Consider the following 19,448-nt stretch of genomic DNA (forward strand, 5'->3'; position numbering starts at 1 on the left):
GTGCGGGTCAATTCATAATCCGCACTCAAAATAGCTTTTCCTACCTTTATCATTTTACCAATTGACATTCTTGTTGTGGCCTGATAAGTCATTGTTATCACCAATCACTAGGTGGCAGACATGCTCCATTATTCTGTCTCAAAAGAGCGTCAGCCGACATGTTAAGAATGACAAGTATGATGGTATCAGTGTTTGCGAGCTTTGTTACAATACGGTCAAAGGCAAAAACACACACCCGATGTGGAAAAAGTATTTATTTGAGTTACAGTTTGTATATGGACACAGTCACTCAGTTTGAGGTCATTGTGCGTGTGTAAAATAGAGATCTTCTTTGCCTTTGTCTCTAAATTTTAAAAACAACCTCAACTTGCATACACGTCTTCTGGTTTACAGCACACAGAACAGATCAAACCCAGGACATTCAGCCTGCTGCTTTCCATTACACAGCTGGGACAGAACTGACGGTTGACAGCTCAGCGCAATGAAAGCGGTTTAGGCCTCTCCTCAGCCACAGCTATAATGGAAACATTGATAACATTGACCCATAAAAAGACGAAGTTACTGTGTAACATTTCTATGTCAGATGGCACAATGAACTCTGGATCCCTTTTTAATTGCGACACATCAAATAAGAGTAAGAATCCCAAGCAGCAGTGGTGTGTGACGTTCCTGACCTACCTAAACCTTCAATTGAACTACAATATATTATCTATGCTCACTATTTAAGGTAAAGATAACCGACACATGATTTAAACATCACCACAAAAAAAAGAACTGTCCTCATCCAAGCTATATGACATAATGAAGAGAAAATGACAAAGCTTATAGTGTTTGTAAACCATTGTGTCACCACTGCGGTAGATATGAGCAGTTACTTCCCCTTAAAAGTAGCTTGGTGAATTTTTTTAAAATCCTATTAAAACGAACAAGACGTGTGACAGAAATCCGAAGATACAAAATTAGTAGCGGTTGTTAAATTGTGATCTGCTAGGAGACACAAAGGGTTAAAACCATACGCCGACACCAAACGTAGTCTGTGGATTGCTTTCTTATAACATAGAGGCGACAGAAACTTCACATCCACCACATTTCATCTTGAACATTGTTCCAGTTATACCAACTTTATCCGTTTCTACAGTTAAGCTTGTACCCTTAAGTGACCGTAAGCTCCCTCAGCTGCAGCCAATAATCTAATCATGGCCCACAGGAGGACAACTGCCAGTGTTTCATACAGAGTTTCACCTTAAAGTGTGAGCTTCACCATTTGAAAAAAACTAGATATAACTTAAAAAAAAAAAAGCTTTACAACTTCACCTTTTTTCTAGGTAATCCATATTTTTGAATGCGAGACGATGAGGCTCAGATAATGGATGACTACTAGTGTGTACCTTTGTATGTAATGTGTGCGATCAGATGTGTCTTTGGCAGAGGACGTTGCTCCTATCCATTGTTCTGGCTCAGTGAGGGTGCAGCAGCCCTGTTCGGCTAATGGACCTCCACCTCACGACTCCCTCCTTTCGAGGCACCCGAAGACGCAAAGGACAGCGTGTCCTGCTTAGTACGCTTCCCCCATCACATAATCAGATCTCCAGCAGACTCAGCAGGCTTGCACTCCAGAGTTTTGTTGTGCAGTTCGTTCGTCTCCTCCAGGGCGACGTATGAATCGCAACTGCTCTCTTGATCTACCAGACATCCATTTGTGTGTTGCTCTTCCACACTTCTAGAGACATCTTCTGACCAGTGAATGACCTCGTCGGGAGAAGTCATAATGAAGCCGTTTGCGTTCTGGATTACGTTCTCTGTCTCGTCACAAATACTTTCTTCATCGCTGACCCTGATGATACTCCCACTGGAAGACGACAGTGACTGACTGTCCTCATTGTTGTCCTCTTTGTCACTTGTCTTATCAAAATCTACTTCCTGTTCCATTTGGTCCAATTGAGTGTCTACTTGTTGAGTGGACTCCTCACCACTGTGTTGTACCTCTGACTCACTGTGCACTTTGTGAGCGTCTTCATGGATTGCAGACTGAGGAGACGCCTCATTTGTGGGCTCACGCTCTTCACTTTGCATTTTATCCGTTTGCCTGCTTGAGCTCTGAGGCTTCTCTGGACCGCTGATATCTGTAACATGGCTCTCAGCGCTACTATCTTCAGAGATAACATGATGATCTAAACCCTGTTCCTCAGGAAAGACAGTTTCTAAAACTGCCTCCTCAGACCTGACATGTTGTTCTATAACCTGTTCCTCTGAGTCTTTGTCCTCAAAGGTTTCACATTTTTGAACAGTTTCAGTGTTCACACTCTCTTCTGGAATCTTTTCAACGCAACTGTCCCACTGAGCAGCTTCTCCCTGAGGGACACCGAGAGGCATAGGGTCCGTCTCTGTACCTGTATCTAATGCCACAATGTTCTGTTCTCCATTGCTCTCCTCTTGCCAGTTGTCTTCATGGTCCATCCCCATGGGTGAATGCACCTCTACTGGGGTCTGTATTTGACAGCTCCACTCCTGGGTCTCCTCTGCAACATCGGCACTCTCAGTCTCTACATCATCGTGGCTCCCACCCAAAAAAAAGGTTGCCTTCGATGGGCTGCGGTACTCAACAACAGCCTCTAGGTGGTTGTTCTTCTGAAGGACCCTGAGTGAACGTTTCTCTGTGTGGCTGAGCTGTAAAGTAGCTATGTCCTGATCATGGACCTCCTCTAAATCCTCTACAAGCTCAATGTCATCAGATGATAACATCTCAGGAGAGGACAGTTGCTGATGTGGAGCTGGGCTGTGAAAAAGGGAAGACCAAACATTTCATTGAACACACAAAGTTCCTGTTTTCACACTTTTTTGGCAATGTCACTGTGACTGGCACGACATAGACACAAAAACCGGAATATCACCTCTCCATTGACTCATAGGAGACTGTATTCATACTTGGCTCCTTGATCAAGTCGTCCTCCTGAGCCTGAGCGAGGCCCCGATTGGACGAGGCGTAGGTGAGGATTGCGTCCGTCACCGTGTACGGCGTGTGGCCCTGCACGCAGTCCAGGATGTGTCCAACCGGCAGCTGTGTCTGCAGGAAGAGGTGGAGCTGGCTGTCTGACAGACACACTGTCATGTGCAACACTCTGCCAGCAAACAGACACGTCAATACGAGCACAAACGTGAAAAGAAATGTCAACAAATAACTTGAAATATTGAAAATAGCTTTGTTTTGGAAAGAAAACAAGAACTGACTTGTCGAGGAAGACCTGGAGTCCTTTCCGTCTCCTCTCCAGGAAGTCCTCATTGCTGAAGGAGAACAGGGACTTGCATGGAAGCTCCGGCACTGGTCTGGAATAATTAAACCAATAAACACGCTTTGCATTCTGTCCAGTTTTGGGGAACACGTTTTTAAATAACATTATTTATGCCAAAAACCCAACAACTGACGAATTGAGTCGTTCTATCAAAGCCCATCTGTTTAGTCTCAGATGGGCCGTGATGTAAAATTCCCTCTTTGCTGGTTATCCCCCTTAATGCTTACTGTCTCATCGATTGAATCGTTCATCTTACAGCAAAGCTTAACCGCTCAACAACTCACACCAAGCCAGCGTTCTTCTGCAGCTTCTTCTTGAGCCAGGTAAATTCACTGTAGCGCCGACGCACACACGATGTCTTGGCTGTAAAGGCTTTACTGTTGGTCTGCGATTAAAAAAACAACACAAATAACAACACAAATAAGAAACAATAGTGTTATATATGGAAATCTTGGTCAATTTTTAATTTGTGCAATTACTTTTTTTTTATGCAATTATCGCAGTTACCATGATTTAAAAGACACCAATAAGCATCTCACACACACACACACACACACACACACACACCCTGTTCTGAACTTCTCAGAACAGGGGGAACATTCTATTATATAAATGAGCAGAATGATAATAAACATTTCTCTGTGGAACCCTAGCAGGAAGTGGCTTTACTGTGAAGATAAGATTCTCATGTTCCTTATTATAGGTCAGTTATCCACTCTGGGTGTGAGCTCCAGATTGACCATCAGGCTGACAAAGATAATAATTTTGTGAGGGACATGTTGCATAATAGACCATGTAATCCTGGTGGACTTCTGAAAGACCTCGTCCTCTCTTTGCTCGGTGGATCCACAAGTATGTTGTAGGCAATTCTGTGTTTCATAATAACAGATGGGACTGTCCACCCTTTAGTGTCCTCTTTTTTTTCAAAAGCTCTGGCACGTTCAGCTGGGTTTTATTTGTGCAATTACTATGGCGACGTGAATGACTCATGACCCAACAATTTGCTGAGCTTGTTGCGGATCGAAACCATGATCACATGGGAGATTTGTTCCAGGAACGTGTGACACAGTCCAAACACGCCGCTCAACAATCCAATTTCTGACAAGCTTGAATCAATTATAAACTGTGCTAATGAGTCCTTGTGTCTGTGAAGCCCACAAACAAATTCCTTCTCAGAATTAAAGTCACAATACTAATAGTTCCTTCACCATGTGCTCCAGGTTTGTCTCCATTTAAAAAAACAGCTACTTTTAGAAGGATATTTCAAGTTAGTTTACAAGTTTAATAATTCACATTCAGCCGCAGCTATTGTATGGGAAGTAGAAGTGTTTTGACTTTGGTTAAAGAGTGCAGTCACAGTTAAGTTATATCAGGAGGGATTGTTTTTGTCGAGGGAGTTTCTGGGTAAACAACTGAACTGTCAAATCCGGTGGAGAAACCATTGAGTGTGAAGTTTCATCTGTGGGTTCCAATACCAAAGACAATATGAAAATGTGTTATTTATTAGGAATATATTTGATTTGAATGTCAGTGAAAACCCCCAAACCTTAAGTTAACCTTTAATTTGATTTGCCTGTATTAAACCCGTCTAGACCAAGACTTCTCACACTGGTTCCTTTCCGGTCACAACCTGCTTCAAAAAGCAATAACACAATAACGATAAACTGAGGTACGATCACGAGAGGTCACATGGTCTTAGGCAATTTCATGAGTCACCAACCACACACACAACGCCAAATTGCTGGTTTAGACACGGAACCTGCTGACACAGCAAATCCAAATAAGTCTGCTGCCTTGACTACAACGCCAACGTCTGTGCATGCAAAGTGTAGGGAAGCTATTTGCTGTTTGTAAGAGATTGGATTTGGCTGCAGTAAGATCAACTTTATGACATACTTAATAATATACAAACACACCGACTTTGTGATTACATATATGCCAGTCAAATATTATTACTCACATGAAGGAATATCTTGTAGTCCACGTATGAATTCCAAGATCCTTCATGCTGAATGCGGGGATCTTGTACCCGCACTGCAATAAAATCCTGCAACATGGTGAAAGTACAATTTAGAGCGAGATTGAGGTGAAAACTGAAACATGACAGTTCCTCATATGAGCTAAAAACACATCAGTGGAGGATTTTATCAATATTCATAGTCACGCTGTAAACTGTCAAATTGGGAAGTTGAAGTTGGGATGGTACTTACATCTTCTTCCTGGGTGCTGATCATCCTACTGCACGCTGGACATCTAGAAATGAGAGGGAGGAGAAATTGCAATAAACTGGATGACAGGCTAGGTGCATCTGTGTGCTGCTGATGACTCATCCCCCCAAACACAGTCTGATAGGCTGAGTCACACATATAAAGACTATAGAGCGTTGGGAAAAGGGTCTAAACCCTCCCAGCTATGTCAAAAAGAGCCTATTATCAGAAACATTAGTTACCGCATACAGTTAACGGACTGTGGTTACTGAATTTAGAAGTAACAGAAACACTAATATTTGTAACAGCAGTAGCTTGTTGTGGTAGAAGTAACAGCAGTGGGGTTTGTAGTAACTCTCAGTTTCAGGTTCAAATTCAACTCAATGATGATGTGCTTTACTTCAATTTGATTAGATACAATTCCAGCTTATTCATAAGGATGAAAGCGAAACAAAACCAGATTTGATCAAACCATATCAGGTTATTCTTGTTTTACTAAACTACCTTTAATCAACTGCTGTGCATGTTCAGAATATGTAATTCCAGCAAAACTGATTTTACATATAACCGACGGCTTTATCTCTCTGGCAGCTGTTAAACAAAGCATAAACAAAGAGAATGGCAGAATTTACCAGCAGTTTTGACTGAAGTAGAATCCCCAGCTGTTTGATATTGTGTAAACAAAGAAGGTGTAATACAATGTAGATCGATTTATTCGTCCCAAGCGAATGTATTATGTGTCGATCGGTCGTATCATTTAGCTAACTACTTTCTACAATGTGCTAGTGTGCTCACCTGAATAATGACAACAGATAACACTTCTCTGTGCGCAGTAGTTCGCCTAAAGGAATCAGATAGTCGCTGTCACTCCGATGCTCCTACTTACTTTCACAAAGTATCTGTTAGCCGTTGAGGTAGCTTTGGTATCCAGCTGGCTGTTGTCCTTTTCGATTATGTTATATACGAGTACAAATCCCTCAAATCTAAAGGCTTGTTTGTCCGAGGAGCTCCTGTTTCCATTTTGCAAGTCAGTCACAAGCACGTCGGTTACGTCACGGCAAGTATGCGCTTCCGGGACTGCGCGCGGGAGGACCCCAAAGGACATTTCCAGCCTTCATTTCCCCACAAAATGTATCCTTTTTAGGGTAACAGTAAAGGGTTATAGTAGAGGGTAGATATGTAACCCGACCGTAGGAATATATGATATTCTTTGTATAAAACAAAGATAGAAGCATGACATTTTTGCAGGTCGGGAAAGTCCTTCGAGACACACCCCCTAGAGGAGCAGGAGCGCGTTTACCCCCTATTTTCTGACGCACATTTTGAGGTTGACAAACTTCTGTATGCCGGGCGGAGAGGCGACACTCTCAGACCACACGCTTGCCTTCGTGTGGTCTATAGTGACCACTGCGGCAGCGGTTGTTGCTTTCCGGTCCAGAGGCCTTTCATGGTTCGCGTGATTACCATGGAAACAATCTCACTCACAATGCAATAAAACAGCGGAGGAGGTGTGCACAGTAAAGGCCATCACATAAGTTGAAAGAGTCAATTAAAACGACCTTGTCTCGGGGAAATCGGTGCTCACTGAAACAGAAATTAAGTATATTAAAGTAAATTAAAGTGAACAATTTATAAAGGTTTTCTTAATGAAAGGTCTGGTTTTATACGGCCATGGTTGGATGGCAAAAACGGCACGAAGGAATCCAAAGAGGAATGAGTGCTGTGTGAGTAAAATTCAAAGGCTTGTGTAACATTCTATCCTGTCCTTTGCTATCTAAAAAGGTCTCTAATCTCAAGAATGTTTTCTTTTAATTAAGTGTTCAGTTTGACAGAAACATGATTGCTTTCAATTTACTAACCACTACCAGACTACATAAATGTACAGTTACCTGTACAGTATATTGCTCGAGTATTGTTAGTGTGACGTCACCTAAACCAGAAACTAATAACTGCCAACTGTAGGTTACAATGTGACAGAAAAAGTTCTTCAAATGGGCCAACAGATCTTCAGGTCTTACACAACACTTATACTACTGATTGTAGAACCAGAACACGTTGCCTTATATGTCTTGGTGAGCTTCCTCCTTTTGGGATGGTTGCTCCCCGGGCAACACCTTCTTACTCTAGTCCTGGAATTTCCCACCATGTATCTATGTTACCATCTATGTTATGTTATCCCCAGGTTCCTCTCAACTTAATAGTGACCAAAAATGGGGGAAAAAGAAAAAAAGAAATTACATAGCATTACCAGGGCCTTTAGACCTTTAATGCTTAACTGTTACATGTGTTGCTGTCTGACATCCTCACGCCTGAACTTTTTAATTTAGTCACACACTGTTCTATGATAAGGAATTATATACCACAACCATATTTCGACAAAGGCTGTTAAGCATACATAGAGATACTGATTTCTAAAATCAATTAATAAAAGAAGGCTACAAAATAAGGCTACGTTATTGTCGCGCTTTAATTGTGTTAAATCCTCAACCCTTTTGTGGCAGCTTCATTTTATATGTAGTGAGGGATATTTCTGTGATCCAGTCCGCATTTTACGTTTGCATCCCAAAACCACAGATCTATATAGCAAACTAATACTGCTGGCCTATGTTGGCTAACGCTGAGTGGGAAATCCACATACTTTACAAACTGCGAATCTGCAAACAAGCGGCACTTCATCGGGCTCGTGGAGATTTTTTCTTCTCAGACGCAGGGGCGGAAACGATACAAGCTAGCTTGTAGCTTTTTATTTTGATAAGTAAATCACAGAAACAACAGTTACATTGTGCGAGCTAAGACGTGTCGTTTTATTGTGACTCGGGGGCGAACTTGTAAAGCAAATTAAATTTTAAGAAACCGGTGAGTTATTTTTTTCTCTTTCCTTTTTCCCTCTAAATGTGATGTTTCTGTAACATTATCCAGATTGATTGTCCACGAGTGTAATGCTAGCTAGCTGGCTAATGTAAATATCTACAATGAGGATGAAAACAACAATTCCTGCTAATGCTTCGAATGAACGTTTCACATGATTGTTGATAAATGATCGTTACAAAAGGCTAAACATCACCGAATACTGATGTGAGACAGTAGTTGCTAACGCCGAAGCAACATGGAGGAGATGCACCTCCATACTCGGAGGCTTTGTCGTGCACTGTTACCTTTTACTGGTTGCCGACGACAGCCACGACTCCCCCAATGGAAGATGAAGATATGTAGGAGATTTTGCACCGCCATAGTGCAACCAAAATAATAAATAATGTGTTATTTTTACCCTCAGTTTTAGATGTAGACGCTGTTGACACTGCTAAAACAAAACAGCACCAGGTCTTGCAAACCTTTCGTGCATTATTGTTGATGTTGTCGGTCGTTATAAATGCATTTCCAGTCTGCTTAAGCTATCTAAATGTTCGGTGTAATGGATGATGCATACATGTGCTTAAGGCGAAGCTATTTTTTTACACTTGCTCATTCTCGGTCACACCCCCACACCCCCCGCAGCAATTAGATACACGGGTAACTTCAGGCGATGTTGATTGTCAATAAAGTCAAGCATAATTAGCAATTAAGACATTAGAAGAAAATAATTAAAAGTTAAGTGTCTGGCAATCTACATTGACACTCATTGTTACCCGTGTGTCTTCGCAATAAATGCCAATTCTCCAATGTTGTTTTTTCTCTCTCTCTCTCTACATTGATTCCCACTTTCTTCCTTTACGCCACAATCATGATGTTGACCCAGGAACCTGCTGGTCCCCAGGTCTACCTGATGAGTATGAGCCTGACAACAGAATCTACTAACGATGGCCCCACTGTTACAGAAGGTTTCATCTATCATTATTTCCTAACATACATTTTTAAAAAATCACTTGTCCTTTTGTTCTGCAAGGAATGTTTCAAGAGTCAGTGAATGAATGGAAGAATGTAAACAAAGTGGCACTGTACATGTTTGTAAATCAGCAGGTTGGTTCCATCAGTCTTTTAGGCAGATATGTTAACTCTTGTCCCATCTTATTGTTTTAAGCTGTGCCACTGAATCACACCTGCAGGCATACAGACATGATTAAAAGGTTTGGTCCCGTCCAATAATAATAATAATAATAAGCAACACAATTTTCTCTGAAACAAGTTGAAACTGGCATAAAGTAATTGGCATCCACCACTCTTTATTCCATGTGTAATAGAATTGGCTCAAAAGGCAATATTAGGCTAGGGGTCCCAATAATTTTGTCCATGCCATTTTAGCTTTTGTTTTTTTTTAAAAATTATATGTTGCATCAGAAATCAATAGCAAACGGACGGTTCTGTTAAATATGGACTAGAGAATGGTGGAGAACATTTTAGCCATGTCTGTGAACAGTTTTCGCTCTGAGGACTCACCAGCCTGTAAATAGCAGCGGCTCTTACTCCAGATTGGTCGATGTGCTCATTAGTCCTGTTTCAACCTGTCAGAGAGCAAAATGACAACAGTCGAGAAGAAAGAGAAGAAGGCAGACGACGTGCCAGAGGAAGAGGAGGAGGAGGAAGAATATGTGGTGGAAAAGGTCCTGAGTCGACGAGTGGTGAAGGGGAGAGTGGAATACCTTCTCAAGTGGAAAGGCTTCTCTGAGTGAGTTTCTGACCGTCCCATTTATCTGTTGTCCTTCATTGTTAACACTCGCCCCTCCTCTTATTACATATTGATGTGTGTTTTCTAACTACAGGGAGGATAACACGTGGGAGCCAGAGGACAATCTGGACTGTCCAGATCTCATTGCCGAGTATCTGCAGTCCCAGAAAACGGCACATGAGGGGAAGAGGAAGGCAGCTGGAGAGGCAGATGGAGATGAAAGTAAATCGAAGAAGAAGAAAGATGACGTAAGTCGCACATTTGTATTGTTCCAATGGCGCCTGGTGCATCACATATGGTCCATCACCTCAATAACCTTTGCAGCACCAGAAGAGGCTTTGATGCTTTCATATTTTGAACAGCTTTGACGGGGGTTGCTGGTATTTTGGTCATTAATCAAAGTTGTTTCTCGTTCTGTGTTCTTTAGCCAGAGAAGCTCAGGGGCTTTGCTCGAGGTCTGGACCCAGAGAGGATTATTGGTGCTACAGATTCCACAGGGGAGCTCATGTTCCTCATGAAATGGTCAGTATGCATCTTTGAACACAGAGTGCCACAGTTCTAAATATATTACTATATATTTGCCTGTGACTCTTTTTGCTTTCCTCACAGGAAAAATTCTGACGAAGCCGACCTCGTACCAGCAAAGGAAGCTAACGTGAAGTGTCCGCAGGTGGTCATCTCTTTCTACGAAGAGCGGCTCACCTGGCACTCTTATCCCACCGAGGATGAGAAAAAAGATGACAAGAACTAAAAGGGGGGGTCTAAGGTCAGGGGTCAGGGTGGAGGGGGTGGGGGGGTTCAGATCCGGTCGTTTTGAACATCAGTGTAGTTAGGCCGGGGAGACGGAGGCAAGCAAGACACCATTGGGTTCAAACCATCCTTTGTCTTTTGGCGTAGTATGACTCATTTCATTCGACTTTTATCTGGTTATGTAAATGTAAATATACTTCAAGGTTTGCTTGACAAAACCCAACCCAGAAAAAGGTAAAATGCAGTGTTACATTTCAGCATCCACTTCAGTTCACTCAGTTGGACACAATGAACATGTGCTATTACTTCTTGCTATTGTTGGTGTGCCAATGTATGTTTTTTTTTTTTTAAACCTGGGTGTTTGGTGCTTTTGGGAGCAATACTCATTATTTTAGCTCTTTCCTTATGTTAGGTGTACCGTATTGAAATCTTATCAGTGATTGATTTTCTCATTGGTAATCTTTGTAGTGTTTTTCATAATCATGTCTTGCTTGTCTGTTTTGGACAATAAACCACTTTTTGTTACCGTGGTGTTTCACGCTGTGGGATCGTCACTAGATTTGGATCGTTTACTACTCACAACAGCTAGAACACAAGAGTCTCAGGTGAAAATAAAAACACTTTATTAATCAATAAAAACAATTCTTGATTGCCAGCAAACCTCTCAAAGTAAAACCGGAAACTACATCCAAACTCAAAGCCGAAGGTGAAAAGATTATGGAGACATTTGACAAACTACAGAAATCATAACACAAACATGTAAATATTTACATAAGACAGACAAAAAAAAAGTGCACTAAGTAGTAGCAGTTCTAACTCAACAGTTGGTGTTGTACTGGGTAACACTAGTAGTGAACGTTAACCGGAGTTTCATGCCTGAAAACCACATTTAAACGAGGACAATTCTCTTTCAACATTTTTTGGACATCACAATTTTTGCAATTTCTCAACCTCTTGTAGTAAATAGTACTCTAACCTAACCGCTATCTTGGCTGCAACAAGTGGCTATTTTTAATGGGATGAAATAGTACATGTACTGACAAAACTTCATTCTGACAAACGAGTAATAGCACTTCTACTTTGAGAACGTTCTCCTCCGGGTTCTCAAAAACCTCTAAGTGGTGATAGGAGAGATTGTGAAGTAAAGGCATTTACAACAAAAGTGGCCACAACACACAGTCTGCATGTGAACAATGCAAACACTTCAAATGACTCTAACTCATTTACCTACCTGGCCCACTTTGTTATTAACACAAAACTTAAATATGAAGGACTTAATATTTTAGCCAACAGCTTTGGCTTTACAGCAGTTAGAAAAAGTTAAATCGCCACCAGAGGCTTTAAATAGGATAACATTGGCAAATAAATTACTTCAAAGGGATCGATCGCTACACCACAGCGACAACTGAGCCTGTTTTAAGTTTACGCTCAAAACTTGGCATCCAAACGGAACGACAATACAACAACACACCCCGTAGCTTCTCACTGTGACGGTGTGGAGTGGGAGTGGTAGCCGTAAAGTCTCCGGAGCTGCTTTCCTCCCCTCATCACAGTATCTTGAATTCCTTTTACAGTTACCAGGCTCAGCACAAAGTTTTTCAAATCAACAAAGAGTGAGTAGACTTGTACATAAAAGCTGATGTGTCCTAGACCTATAACCTTGCTTATACTACAGATTATGAACATTTAATAACGGCTTTCCTGATGGCAGCTCCTGTATTTAAAACCTGCGGCGAAAGAATAGCAAGAGACACAGCAAATGCGTATAGCCAAGCCTTGGAAAGACAAATTACAGTGCTATGTATAATTATAAGGAAGTTGATACATTTTGTAATGCAGTGTGCCTCCTACCTAAAATATCCCATCTGCTCCTCACACAGAACGTCACCTCTTGGCCTCCCTTAGCAGCGGCCGGCCCAGGAACTCATTCTCAGCCTTTACCTCCCTCTCTCTCTCTCTCTCTCTCTCTCTTGCCCTCGCTCTCTCTCTCTCTCTCTCTCACCATCCTACATCAACACATCACACCCCGTCTCATCAGGGGCCCTCTCAACACGGACGCCGTTGACAAATCGAGTCCAAAAAACTGGAATTGGCAATAAAATACTGCATTAGCGTGCAGTATCTGAGCGTTGGAACAATCTACCGATCAAGAGAACTGCACCATACAACCTTTGGTTAGTATCGGTGTTATTGGCATCCTAAAAGATTCACTTTCATCGCCTTTGGTATCTAAAACTCAAATCACACAACCTTAGTTGTTCTGTGCCTGAAATCTCGGAACTACTCTGTGACCATCAACATCACTAATAGTCTTACAGTAGGGAGTGACCTCGTCGTCCTTTAAAAGCAGTTTACCTTCAGTGCATAGGTATTCCAAACACTCTTGTTGACAGTGTTCGCTCAGTGTTAACTCACACTCGCTCTCTCTCAACTGCCGGTCCCCCCCGCTCTTTGATTCTGACAAACGACCCGTCTGCATCGTGAGCAGTTTGGTTGTGGCGCAAAAGGATCAAGAGCTGAAAAAAAATTCCTAATAGCTCCTTGTATGTCCTTTCCTCCCCTTCTCCTCCTTGCTCCTTTTCCCACCCCCTTGAAAACGATGAAATATCAGCACTGAATGGAGAGCACTACTTCTGCTTCAAAGTTGTTTCCAGGAAAAAATGCAGGAACAGAACGAAAAGGGAAAAACTAATGCAGGACGAGTAGTCAACAATGCCATTTCTCTTCTCACCAGCATCTTTTTTAAAGGAAAAAAGGACATCTCTCTCTCTCTCTCTCTCTCTCTCTCGCATCTGCAGAAATCTTTCTTATTGATTTAGCAAAGTGAAAGGATAAACAGCAGTCTGCCCCCCTCACTTCTTTTTGTCTTTTTGTTTTTTCTCTGGCTTACGATTCTGCTCTGCAGTCGTCATGCCACGGGGCATGATCAGCACGCTGCCGTCAGCACTGTACTGGAGTGAGTACTCACTGGGGGGATAGGGCCGGCCCTCTTCATCCCGAAGCTGAGTGAACACCTCTTGGTACAGACTTTGCATCTTCTGCTTCATCTGCCGGATGGAGCGGATGAACTCCATCTTTTCCTTGAGCAGGCGGGCCTTGTCACGTCTCAGGTCGTGGACTCCCTGCTCCAGGTTTAAGATGGTGTCTAGCTTGCGCTTACGGCAGTTCTGGGCTGCCATCTTGTTTTTGCCACGCCTGCGGATGTCGCGGATGAGGGCTAGCTGCGGTTCACTCAAATGGTGTTTGGCTAAAAGCTCGTTGAACTCTTCAACAGGCAAGTTAATGATCTTTTCATTGGAGAAGGGGATTTTCATGGAGCGGGCTCGGCGTTCATCACGACTTGAGTGCTTGTCGAGCAAGTCCTGAGCAGGCTGCAGCTTTGAGTGCTGTTTGTCACGCACAGTCTTCTTGCCGGTTGAAATGGGGAGCTCGGGGTGTTCAGAGAACGCAGACGAAAGAGGCAGATTATAAGTGTGATTGTGGCTGATGCTGTCAAGCTGAGGAAGGTTGTGGAACTGAGAGGGGTCCTGATAGCTCATGCGGCAAAGCTTGCTGTACCCGGGTTGGTAACCCCCGACGGCGCCTTCCTCTGTCTCAGCGGTGGCTGCTTCAGAGTCGGTGCTGTAGCCCACAGCTCCTTCCTCTGAGAAAGTGGCAGAGGTGGAGGAAGAAGAAGCTGCAGAAGAGCAGGACGTCTCAGAGCTGCTCGGGGAGGCAGGGCTGTGGCTGGAGTCCAGGGAGAGACCAGAGTCTGAATCCAGCTCATCCTCCAACTGGGAAGCCTGGGCTTGGCTGAAGCCTTCCTCCATAGCGAGGTCCAGCAAGCTGATCTCATCCAGCATGGACTCCTCCAGTAAGGTGCTGAAAGGATCGGGCAGGACGGGCGTGGATGTGATGTTGTTACTGGAGCTGTTCACAAGCGGTGGGAAAAAGAGTCCAGTCAGGTTTGTGGCTCCGAATGAAGAGTTGACGTTGGTGGAATTGTTGGAGGAAAGTCTGAGCATGGGGGGCCGGATGGTGCTGCTGACAGACTCCACCTGGGGACTGAAGATGTGGGGGAAGTCTTGGCTGCAGCTTGGCAGGGAGGCCTGGTGCAGACTGACATCCTGGTTGATCAGAGTGGAGCCAGATTGCCCAAAGGTTCCCACAGTGTTTGTGTCAGTTGCTCCGCTCGTGCCGGCCGCACTGTTGGAGTTGGTTTGCGGCGAGGTGTTGTTCACCTCCATCGCCTTTGAACGGAAACATTCTGTTAAGATAAATCTACATTTGCTTCTCAAACTAGGAAGTATTTTTGTACACCACACATGACACACAAATCCATACAATTTTTTCATTTTTAGGATTAAATCATTTAAAAAAAATCTACTTTGAAATGGTTTGACAAAATATTTCTTTCACATTTCCAAATAAGCTTTCTCCCTCAAAGTGTTAACGTTTCATGAAGACGTGACATTTTGTCTTACCATTTTCATTTCATTACTCATTGACTTTGATACACAGACGCCTACAGTCTGGATCCACCTCGTCCTTAGACTGGGTCTCAAGGCAAAAAATGTATCACTCCATTTCTAAGACTGAGAGTGAAACAGACCCACACCCTTATTTAAAAAGGGACATACTTGCAGCTCCATTATGGCCATGATGTCCTGCCACTGCTGCTCCAGATCTAACTGTGGCTCTGCCTGTGATAGCTGCGGCGCCACAGGAAGACCCTGAGATGTAGAAGGTGCCTCTTCATTGGAGACCCCTACTTCTTGAGTGACAACTGGGGCTGGAAACTAATGGACAAGTTGTACACCTTAGAGAAACATTGTCATTTTACTGTAGCTTTCCACAGTGGACAATATTCGTATTGCCTTTTACTTTCTAAATTGAAGTCCAGTTAAGTTCACACTGTATTGATTCACGTAGGGAATTTCGTTCCCTGCATTTGACCAATAAGGAGCAGTGGGCAGAGACCATGCAGCAACTGGGGATTAAGCTCTCGCTCTACAGCCTAATTTAAAAGGAGCTAATTTCATGTGTTTACCTCAGATTCCTCTCCAAACGGGAACGTGGCCTCTAGCAGTCTCAAACATTCTTGTAGAGACAGTGAAGTCTGCGAGCCGAGGCCTTGGAGCTGAGGAACAACGGGAGAGACAATAGTCAAACGGTATTGATTCCTTTTTGATAAACAGTAAAGGCAAGCTAAGTGTGTTTTCATAATTGCCTGAAGGCCGGGGTACATTTTTAAAACCTGAGAGCAAGTGGACCAGCCCCCCCTTCATAACCCTCCCACTGGTCTGAGCCAAGATGTGGAGGCTCCTTCAGTGTACTAACCGGCTGTGGAATGCTCTCTCCCGTCTCCCCGTCCACCGGCTGAGCCCCTTGTAGGTTCACTCCATTCCTCCAGCTCTCCTGCTCCGTGGCCGCCTCCTTGTTCTCCTGCGGGCTGGGCTTTTCCCCCTCGCTCTCCTTTTGACGGTTGCTGTAGTTGAACACCTCTCTTCCCGCACCAAGGTCAATGTCCTGTCGCCACAGGATGTCAATCAAATCAATGTCCTGGGAAAAACACGAAAAATGCTTCTGTATATAGAGACAAATCATTTCAGGGCAATCAAACTAATTGCCTGATTTGAATGAAACTCTATGATACTGGACTGTGTATTGATGAAATCATGGACTTCTTCATACTGAAACTAGTGGCATTGCTGTTCTATACATGAAGGTTGACTCATTACATTACTGTGGGTAATTTTAGCAGTATAGTGGGGCAGATCATGTAACAGAGATATTGTGAGATGGTGAACGCATGCCATAATCTATTTGGTATGGTGGTTATCATGTGACTCCCCCTGCCTCAAATCTAAATCACTTCATTATAACCCAACAATGACGTGAACTGACCCACACTGAAATGCATCAATGTAGCGATTCTATTGGAGGACAAAGGTAAAATTACATATTCTTCCACTTGTGCTGTGTTAAGAGCAAAAATCTAGGATGTCAGATTTGATGTGCAGAATGAAAACATACAGCAGAATTACACCAGCAATGACTGCCAGTCAACTGGCTAAACTAAAAATATCTATACTGGAAACCACCAGGGGTGAAGGCCAGAGACCTGATCCGACACACGCACACGCACACGCACACACGCACACACGCACACACGCACACACGCACAATAATAGTTATTTAGGTTATTTTACTACATGAAGTCTGCATTAAATGAGGTTAAGAGATAATCCTGTTTGGTCTGTATGTGTGTACACGGCTCAGCATGCACCATGTGACCCTTCCTTTAACAGGCCCTCCCCAGGTGTGTGTAAACAGTGTGGGTACCTCTTTGGTGAGGTCATCATTGCCGTCCCTGTTGCCTTGCTCCTGGTTCGCCTCTGGGGCCACAGCTCCCAGGCTGCCGTCCGCTGCATTTAGGTTGTATATGGATTCAGGTGCTCCACCTCCTCCCCTCATGGCCGGGGTAGCGTCAGGGTTGTTAACGTCCTCTAAGCCGGCCCCATTGTCCAGGGTGATGCTGGGGCTGGACTGGCTGCTGGCGGACACCACAGTCTCAGAGTCACGGTGAACCAGCCAGGTGTTGAGTTCAGTGCTGGGCACGAAGAGGCGATCCAGTTGCCGGACCTGGTTCAGCAGCCTTCGAGTCGTGAAGAAATGGTCCAGGTCCACACTTTTGGGATGGATGCCATAGCCGTCCAGTGTGTTGCGTAGGTTGTGAAACTGTGTCTGGGTGTAGGCTGAGCTAGGCCCCAGGATGATCTCTCTCAGTGGGGGCAGCTGATTGCTTAGGTAGGTGTCAAGGTCCACCCGCACCCCAATGAGACTCAGAAGGATGGTGAACTGAATCAGGCCCTCTGTGAAGTACTTTTTCAGGTAAAGCATTTCTTTACAAAGGAACAAAGGGTGAAAGTAAAAAATAAAAACAAAAAAGGGGCCAGCTTCTTTGGGTCAACACCTATTTACTTCTACTAGTAGACCAAGGTAAATACGTGAAAGTAAAGAGAGGTTGCAGATGGTCTGGGGAAAGGAGGGTCTTTAACAGAATTCTAAAAAGATCCAAAATAGTATTTCCACTTCCGAGAGTCCAATTTGTGTCCAGAGCTTTGTTCCTCATAAGGTTCTCATCTTGCCATACCTAAGAAAAGTAAGAATAACATATTTTGGTCCACTGCAAAACTACAAGCTCAGCATTATAACAATATTAAAATATAACTTGCAGAATAAATCAGTGCTACATCATTTAATGCCTTAGTCCTCAAGCACCAGCCTCACCTACCTAGATTTGTGTTAAGCACATGCTAAAGAAAAGCGACTTGCTAGCCCACAGCAACCATTCCATCCTCCCAAAGATAATAGAGAAGTGATGATGGCTCGTACCGCGCAATGCCTTTAGTTTCTTGGGATTTCAGCAGGCCAGAGATGATGAACACAGAGATATAATGCATCACCCCACCCTTGACGGGACAACTATATCGTATGGGTGCCGTTGAAGGTGAATGAGGGAGTCTGGAAAGCTCGCTGACCAGCACACGCACTAAAGACAGCGTTGGAGGCAGGGTTCCTCCCATCCCATCCCATCCCCTCCCCTCCCTCCTCACGCACAGCTGCGCCTATGTTCGTCCTTATGATGCTAGCTGTTAGCTGCGTTGTGTTTTAATGACACCCTCAACTAATGGCACCATACATTAATAGATGACTTAACACACACAACCGGTGATCTCATATGTTGTCACGTTAGTTAACCTGCCGCACAGATTCACCCAGAAAGTGACAGGTACCGCTTGTGGCATTGTTCGACCATCTACTTCCGCCATGCTAGCATCAAACAATCTCCCTAGCAACAAGTGGTGAGAGGGTGATAGACAGATCAAACGGCCAATCCCGAGCCACAAAAGCGTTTGCGAGCTTTGACTCATACAACGCCGGCCAATAGATATGCAGCCTGGGCGGACCTTTGAGCACAGCCAACCCACAACTGTTGGAACTCAATGCTACACTTGAAAGCTAGTTTGCTACCTATCCTCCCAGCTACTGTGAAAAGTGACAACTATATTAAATGAGACGTATAACTGCATCCAAACACTCTCTATCAAACACCACGGCTTTATCGATGCGATCGCTCACCATAGATCATTCCGCAATCCATGTCACACTCATGTATCGTTTTACGTATAAATTGAAAACCTCTTGCTTTTATACTTACGCGTGCAGATTTCGCAACTGCGTCGTCATGCCCACAGATCTGCGATCAGCTGAGGCCACCAGTAAAACACTGCTTCATTGAAACTTGCACTGAGTTGACCGATATGGCAGTCTCCAGCCTTTCCTTACTGAATGGCCCACCATGACTTGCAAAATTGCTAGCTGGCCCGGCTAGCTTAGCATCACCGCTTGACACCAAAACACGCTTTCACACAGAGCATGCGTAGAACCTTCTAGTAGCAAGCTTTCATCAGCCAACTAAAAATCCCCTCACTGATCATAATAAAGGCGTTACATAAATGTTTCACATCAAAAAAGTTATGCAATATAATAACGAGTCGTTTAACATATATTATATACAATAAATAAATAAATAAGCATTTCGACTTGTTCTTT

General features: G+C 43.6%; 4 protein-coding genes across 9 annotated transcripts in view; 1 reads left to right on the plus strand and 3 right to left on the minus strand.

Annotated features, from left to right (window-relative positions):
- Positions 1 to 19,448, minus strand: part of cdk5rap3 (CDK5 regulatory subunit associated protein 3) — a 69,572-nt gene that overhangs the window by 45,912 nt on the left and 4,212 nt on the right. The window lies entirely within an intron of this gene.
- On the minus strand, positions 1,351 to 6,564 carry snx11 (sorting nexin 11). Of its 2 annotated transcripts, none has more exons than XM_076151654.1 (7): positions 6,384 to 6,564; positions 5,501 to 5,543; positions 5,251 to 5,337; positions 3,575 to 3,675; positions 3,229 to 3,324; positions 2,892 to 3,119; positions 1,351 to 2,776 (listed from the first exon to the last, which is right to left on the minus strand). In XM_076151654.1, the coding sequence occupies exons 2-7, from the start codon at positions 5,522 to 5,524 to the stop codon at positions 1,573 to 1,575; spliced, it is 1,740 nt and encodes a 579-aa protein (XP_076007769.1). In that variant the 5' UTR covers positions 5,525 to 5,543; positions 6,384 to 6,564; the 3' UTR covers positions 1,351 to 1,572. The 2 variants fall into 2 exon arrangements, with proteins under 2 accessions (XP_076007769.1, XP_076007770.1); XM_076151655.1 differs by having other exon boundaries at positions 6,293 to 6,564.
- On the plus strand, positions 8,177 to 11,196 carry cbx1b (chromobox homolog 1b (HP1 beta homolog Drosophila)). 2 transcript variants are annotated; one of them, XM_076151661.1, is made up of 6 exons: positions 8,177 to 8,353; positions 9,234 to 9,315; positions 9,944 to 10,100; positions 10,195 to 10,348; positions 10,528 to 10,622; positions 10,710 to 11,196. In XM_076151661.1, the coding sequence occupies exons 2-6, from the start codon at positions 9,261 to 9,263 to the stop codon at positions 10,849 to 10,851; spliced, it is 603 nt and encodes a 200-aa protein (XP_076007776.1). In that variant the 5' UTR covers positions 8,177 to 8,353; positions 9,234 to 9,260; the 3' UTR covers positions 10,852 to 11,196. The 2 variants fall into 2 exon arrangements, with proteins under 2 accessions (XP_076007776.1, XP_076007777.1); XM_076151662.1 differs by lacking the exon at positions 8,177 to 8,353 and adding an exon at positions 9,516 to 9,561.
- On the minus strand, positions 11,457 to 19,279 carry nfe2l1b (nfe2 like bZIP transcription factor 1b). 4 transcript variants are annotated; one of them, XM_076151651.1, is made up of 6 exons: positions 19,054 to 19,279; positions 17,175 to 17,985; positions 16,170 to 16,358; positions 15,880 to 15,969; positions 15,470 to 15,628; positions 11,457 to 15,079 (listed from the first exon to the last, which is right to left on the minus strand). In XM_076151651.1, exons 2-6 carry the CDS (start codon positions 17,730 to 17,732, stop codon positions 13,703 to 13,705), a joined length of 2,373 nt encoding a protein of 790 aa, XP_076007766.1. In that variant the 5' UTR covers positions 17,733 to 17,985; positions 19,054 to 19,279; the 3' UTR covers positions 11,457 to 13,702. The 4 variants fall into 4 exon arrangements, with proteins under 4 accessions (XP_076007766.1, XP_076007763.1, XP_076007765.1 ...); XM_076151648.1 differs by having other exon boundaries at positions 16,170 to 16,391; positions 19,054 to 19,278; XM_076151650.1 differs by lacking the exon at positions 19,054 to 19,279 and adding an exon at positions 18,127 to 18,359 and having other exon boundaries at positions 16,170 to 16,391.

The sequence above is a fragment of the Genypterus blacodes genome, unplaced genomic scaffold (genome assembly GCF_046128005.1).
Source record: "Genypterus blacodes isolate CSIRO-AG114 ecotype Tasmania unplaced genomic scaffold, CSIRO-AGI_Gbla_v1 ptg000055l_1, whole genome shotgun sequence".
Lineage (NCBI taxonomy): Eukaryota > Metazoa > Chordata > Actinopteri > Ophidiiformes > Ophidiidae > Genypterus > Genypterus blacodes.